The following is a 6000-nucleotide window of genomic DNA, read 5'->3' on the forward strand; positions in this document are numbered from 1 at the left end:
CTTTTTTAAGCCGCTTGGCACGTGGGTAAAGCAACGGCTGTTCGCTCCAAGGGGGAGGATGCACCTTCTCCGGGTTTTTTTTTCCCCCCGCTAAGCAAACATCCTGGCGCCAGGATTCGGACTTGGCCTGCGCCTTTTAACACAAAAATTATAGAGAATATCCTTTAAAAAGCTTTTGATTTCGCTGACTGTGAGGTCGGTCGGTCTGTTGTATATGCAAATGTCCTTCATCTGCTTAGCGCCCGGAAAGTTGTTTTCTTATTTCCAAGGCAACCCAAGTTTCTTTCCTGGATCCCTCCTTGGTCCTGGGTCTCCCACTCCCACTCTCTTTGCAAATCGCATTTGCATGCCTTTGTCTGAAGCTGACCTCGTCTTCGCTGCTGCGTCAGGTGTTGCCTACAGGATACTAATGTCCTCCTGTTAACGCTCTTAATGGCACAGACAAGCTGCCTGCATAATGGAGTCCTCCTACTCCCACCTCGAGCTTCTTCCTGGCTTTTTTCCTGTGCCCCACAACTGTCTCCATCTGTCAGCTAGCTGCATTCATTCACCTGCGTTCTACGCAATGTTAATGACATCTCCTGGGCCAATGCATCACGCCTTTTGTAGAGTCAAACTAAGAAAAACTAGAACAGCAGAGCGAAAGGATTCTGGGAAGAAGGAAGGTGATCTGAAAGTAGTAAGGGAGAACCTAGGAAACAGAATCAGAACGACCTAGGGATGTGCTTTGTAGACATATTTTCTCAACTAGGAAACTTTCAAGAGAGGATCAGTTAATCATTGCACAATATTGGGAATATATTTGTTCTTAATTTAAATTAAATTATTATTTAGTTTAATTTTATTTGAAAAATCAAATTCTACACCCGAGAGAGTAAAACATGATGACATATACCCTATAGGCAACATGGATAGCGTCTCCTGTCACTCCTCTACCACTCGGTTCCCTGTGGCAGCATCCATTTGGGTAACCGGGTAGACAACAGAAATTAGCATTACTTCCGAGTGATCGCAATCTGCGCATACTAATTGCCCGTCGTCAGAGTTGGTTTCATTCATGGGGGCAGGCAATATCATTGAGGGAAGGCCTCCGCACCAAACTTGGCATTGCCTGAATGATTCTTGTGCTGCTGCTGCTGTGATTTTTTCCAGCCTGTCTAGACGCTGCTGCATATAAGGTAAGTTGGCGACGGGAGACCCGAGACCAGAGACTCGCCTTTGGATGCGTTGCGATGCGGAGAGCCTATGCCCGAGTCTTCGCCTTCGCCTGTGCAGTCTTTTCTCTCTAGAGCTCAGCCCAGCTTCCCGGGAAAACGAAAACGGGAACGAGAACCCTTGGCTTTCCTGCGAATCGAGCACAAAACACCAATCATCCACATCATTGTCAACACGCCAGCATCGCCAGTCGTCTCTCTGTCGTCGGTCCATAAACGGATGCCCCGCGTTGCCCATTTAGGGTTAGCTGGCTCTGGGGCCTGTCATAACTCCTCCTGGTAGGCGTACCAGGGATCGTTGTCTCCAGAGCGCCAGCGCGGAGCACTATGCGATCATCTCATCCGATTCCAAAGCGATTCCATGCCCATTTGGCATTGCCAAACGTCCAAAAAAGGCGCAGACGCCGCAGCTTCATGACGCGCGTTGGGAATATCCAAGCACCAAGTCGTCGTTCGTAGTAGCCGCCGTCGTCATACTTTCCCTGCTGCTCCAAAGACCAAAGACCATATGCCATATCAGCTCCTGGAGCTTGGAGATTGGAGCTGGCCCAGCTGGCCTGGCCAGCGTTCTCAAGCGCTCAAAGTGTCAAGCGTCAATTGCCGTTGAAGTTTATTGCCTTGGCAGCAATTAAATCCGTTTTTTTTTTCTGTATTTCGGGGGCTCGGTGACCAAAATCAATCCACTTTGATTTGATTTCTTGATTGGCTGTCCAGGGAATTGAAATGCATAATTGAATTATCAAATTAGAGGTGGTGCTTTGATAAATAATTGTTACTCCATGGGGGACATGGGTGAGTCATTGGGTGTTTCTGGGCTGAATTAAGTGTTTATAAAGGCAATTAAGTGGAGTTTGAGTTAATAAACATTCAACATGTTGGCCTAAAAACATATTTTATAGTACTTAAGATATGTTGTTAGTTTATAGAGAGGCTGCTTTATGCTAAAGACTGTCTTTTAGCTTACTGAAAGATTGAGCAGTGTCTTGGTAAGGTTTAAATCAAGTTCCTTATGGAAATCCCCTCCAAAAAATCTTATTTGTAAAGTTAGTAGCAATAAATCTCTTAAATTTCCTACAGTAATAACTCTCCTTTGGACAGTTATTTTATACAAATTAGAAATTTACACTTTGTTTCCCAAACTCCCAGGGCTTACTGCAATTTGGCTAAGTAAGTTTTTATTGCCACCGTTTCAGGTTCAGCTCGGTAGGTAGCATTGCTTCTACCTTAACTCAAAGAGAAAAATTCATCACCGCAATATGCGCAACATATACCTAAAACTCAGAAGGAAAAAAGCTACAAAAAAAAAAGCAAAGAAAACTCTGGAAAAAAGAAGTGGCTGTGGCAGTGGCAGGAAAATTGTCATAAAGGTGCAACTGACAACAGCAGAAGAGGAGACGACAGGCTACAGGACCGGCGAGAGGTTAGTAAATTTCAATTTATATGCAGAGGGAAAAGTGAGTGAAAAGGCAGGCACCCACAGGACATGGGACACGAGAGCAAAGGATGAGGAGGAAAGAGCTGATTCAAGGAGCTAGCGCAAAAAGTGTCAACGTTATATTTTCTCGAATTTTCCAAGATTTTTCGTGCCATTTTATTTCCCATCTCTTGCTGTCATCACTTGGTTTTTATTTATTCTTTTTTTTTTCAGCTATTTTTGGTTGCCAGCGACGCAAGTGGAAAACGCAATTTCATTAGACAAATTGAAAAAAATAAGTGCAAGCTTCGTACACAACAACAACAATAAAAAGGACTCCTATTATATAGTATATATACCCAGGAACCCAGCTATATACTCCCTATGTACAGCCAGAAGACTGACGCCATGTTGTGCGGACCATCTGAAAATTTTACGCTGGCCGCCTGCCATTCGTTGTCCTGGCTTTTCCCGCATTTTCCCGGATTCGCGCATACGTGTAGGAGCGGAATGGCATGGAAAATATGTATATAAACATATATATATGTATATCCAACGGCGGAGCAGCCTCGTCCTTGTCCAACAGGATGCTGCGCGCGCGTTGAAAAGAGGCGGAGACTCTCTGCCCAACCGGAAAAACCAACACTTGGAGCTGCGAGGAGCTGGATCTGTCGGAAAAAAAGGCCAAAGAAAGGACCGAATGCAGCCCGGACTCTCCGGTCTCTCCGGTCTCTCCGGCCTCTGTTCGGCAGCACACACACTCGCCTCGCTTTCCCCACTTTTCCGCTTTTCCCCCACAAAAGCAACGATGCGTCGTCGCTGATTGGAAGCTTCGGCAAAGCAGCTCGTTTTTGGGGCGGAGCAAAAGCTCTCGACGCAGTGGCGCCACCGAATGGGGGAGAGCCTTAAACAAAGGGGGGTTTTTTTTGTAATAACTTTTAGTAAATTCATAATTTTCATAATAACTTTAAAGCAATTTAAAATGGTATTTAAATTTGCAGCTGAAAAATTACCTAACATCAAGTCTTAAAGTTTCAAAGGAAAAATTGCTCATAAACAAAATTCATTGAATTGTTTAAGACATATTTAAAAGAGTTTTAAGAACTTTGGTTTGCTAATTTAAGGAAATTTATATTTTAAAAATATAATTATTCAAAGAAAAAATATGAATTAAAATTTTAAAATGTTGAAAATCTTTTATTTAAAACTTTCTACAAAACATCCATTTCCCGGGCGGCGTTTATCATCCCAACAAAACCCTCGGTCACCTCCCTGGCCACTGGAATTATATCCTCAGGTGGCAAGACAAAACCCAGTCGGCCCTTGTCCCTCAACTCGATGGTATAGGGTATTTTGATGCCCTTCACTGCATAGGCCCACTCCTTGCCCGATCCTGAGACTTCATCTGGAAAATATAATATTTTGTAGATATGATAATTAATTTAAAAAAATATCTCAAGACTCACAAAGAGTGGTGGCACTAGATCCATAGGTAAATACAGTGCCATATCTCCTGAGCAAAGCATCCGAGAAGCCCTTGGCCACGTGCATCATCTGGGGATAGTGCTCGGGGAACTCCGCAGCGGTGTGGCCCCAGGGCGAGAGTACGTACTGTCCATAGGAGTGAAGGGATATATAGATCTTGATAGAGCCCTCTGGTATAGAGTTGTTTATATAGGCGGTCAACTGACTGATCTCGACATCGGATTCCGCCGAGGGACCAGCATAGGTTTCATCGCAGAAATCTGAGCTAGCGCCAGTTACTGAAGGAAAGCCTTTAGTTTAGAGATAAAAAGTAAATACAAATTAATATTTTATACTTACACATCCAAAGAAAATCAAAGTTACGATTCAGATCGGTTCCAACACACTCGCCCGTGGGATCCGAGTTTAAACGCGATTTGCGCCAAAGACGTTCCTACCGGTCGTCATGGGAATAAAGATAGAGATTATCAGCGGTTAATAGACCTAATTGATTACTAGTTAGTATAGCAAAAAGATAAGATAAGCGACTGAATAACTTAATTGGCATGTATTTTGATCGCTAATCTTATCTGCGGCGGCACTTTCATTTCCATTCATAGTATTTATTACGTAAACACTCACCACTTCGTGCGAATAAACAAAGCCATCGGTATTCAGGACGGGAATAATGTACCAGTCCACATTTTGGGCTATATCCCTGACTCCAGGATTACGTGGAACCAAAAGCTCATCTATAAAGTAGGTAATTGTCGAAGAGGTAATCCACTCGCGGGCATGAATATTGGACTCGATGAAAACGGCGGGATTTCCCTCTTTGTAAGAGATTTTAACACCGCGAATAGGCCTGCCCTCGTGGGAGTTGCCAATGGTAAAGGGTGTGACTATGTCGGGATATCGGGACTCGATTAGGTCCAGCCAGGTGTATATTTCATCCAGAGTATGAAACTGAGTCCATTCCATGGAGGTTATGCGCTGCTTCGGCCGCTGAGCATCGATGTGGTATTGTACATTGTCGATTTTGAGGCTGTAGCTAAAGTTGTGGTTGATGAGGAGAGTCTCGAAGGTCTCCTGGTATTCGGGAGGCAGCATAAGGTCCGAGGATTCGCCTAGATGACGAGCCTCGCGCCAACTGCTGAGCTGTTTGGCAGTGAAACTAATAATTTAATATAAATAAATACTAAAAGTTAAACTCACCTTCAAGGACTTCTCCTGACTCCTGAGCAGCTGAAACTGCTCCAAATCATCGATCCTCACATTGTACACCTTATAGTTATCATAGCGCACTTGGTCTAGACCCAAACTTAGACCCAAAAAAGCTAAAACTAGAAGAATTCTAGACCACATACCGCTCGTTCGAAAGGCCCAGAGGTAACTAAAGAACTGCCGCCTGATTAGGCATTATCGTCCAGACAGCCCGTGGAGCTTGTGTTTATTTTATCAGCTTAATAAAAAACTATTTCAGGGCGTCTAAAAAAAAATAGAAAAAAACCAAAAGCCCAGTCTTGAGGCAGCTCGAGTTGTCTGGGCACTTGGTACTTAGGCTGTCTCTCAACTTTGCACATAAATTTTGTGCAACGGCAGCCCATTTCATTGTAGGTCATTGCATAATGAAGGTACCGCCCCGAGGCCCATAAATTTCCCTTGGAGTTCGTAGAGATTTTCCACAGACCGCCTTCTTCGGTTCGCCGCTGTCTTCTGTTTGAACAGTTTGTTTAGGCCTTTTCGGTTTCAGTTTCGGCCAGAAGTTGCCTTCTCTTTTTTATGTCCTGTGGCGAGTGCTTAAAGGACTTTGCCCGGGGTGGGGCTTTGGTCATATTTCGCGCGGGTCTTAGAGGAACACGACTTGGTCGTTGTCACCGCATGAGGTGCGTCAACGTGTGTCCTGTA

The 6000-nt window shown here is 44.2% G+C and overlaps 1 protein-coding gene across 1 annotated transcript; it reads right to left on the bottom strand.

The window, feature by feature from the left end:
* Positions 1–3798: 3798 nt before the first annotated feature.
* LOC108079033 (zinc carboxypeptidase) lies at positions 3799–5469 on the bottom strand. Its single transcript, XM_017173213.3, has 5 exons — positions 5308–5469; positions 4735–5250; positions 4453–4546; positions 4095–4391; positions 3799–4033 (listed from the first exon to the last, which is right to left on the bottom strand). Exons 1-5 carry the CDS (start codon positions 5455–5457, stop codon positions 3840–3842), a joined length of 1251 nt encoding a protein of 416 aa, XP_017028702.1. The 5' UTR covers positions 5458–5469; the 3' UTR covers positions 3799–3839.
* Positions 5470–6000: the final 531 nt, after the last annotated feature.

This window comes from Drosophila kikkawai, chromosome 3L, assembly GCF_030179895.1.
Source record: "Drosophila kikkawai strain 14028-0561.14 chromosome 3L, DkikHiC1v2, whole genome shotgun sequence".
Classification (NCBI taxonomy): Eukaryota; Metazoa; Arthropoda; class Insecta; order Diptera; family Drosophilidae; genus Drosophila; species Drosophila kikkawai.

Bases quoted from the DNA above. Each gene is read 5' to 3' on its own strand.
- LOC108079033 (XM_017173213.3), bottom strand. From the start codon at position 5,457: ATGTGGTCTAGAATTCTTCTAGTTTTAGCTTTTTTGGGTCTAAGTTTG. The intron at 4,547-4,734 runs GTGAGTGTTTAC...GACGACCGGTAG, and splicing joins TTGTTTATTCGCACGAAGTG to GAACGTCTTTGGCGCAAATC. The intron at 4,034-4,094 runs GTGAGTCTTGAG...TATATTTTCCAG, and splicing joins ATCTAGTGCCACCACTCTTT to ATGAAGTCTCAGGATCGGGC.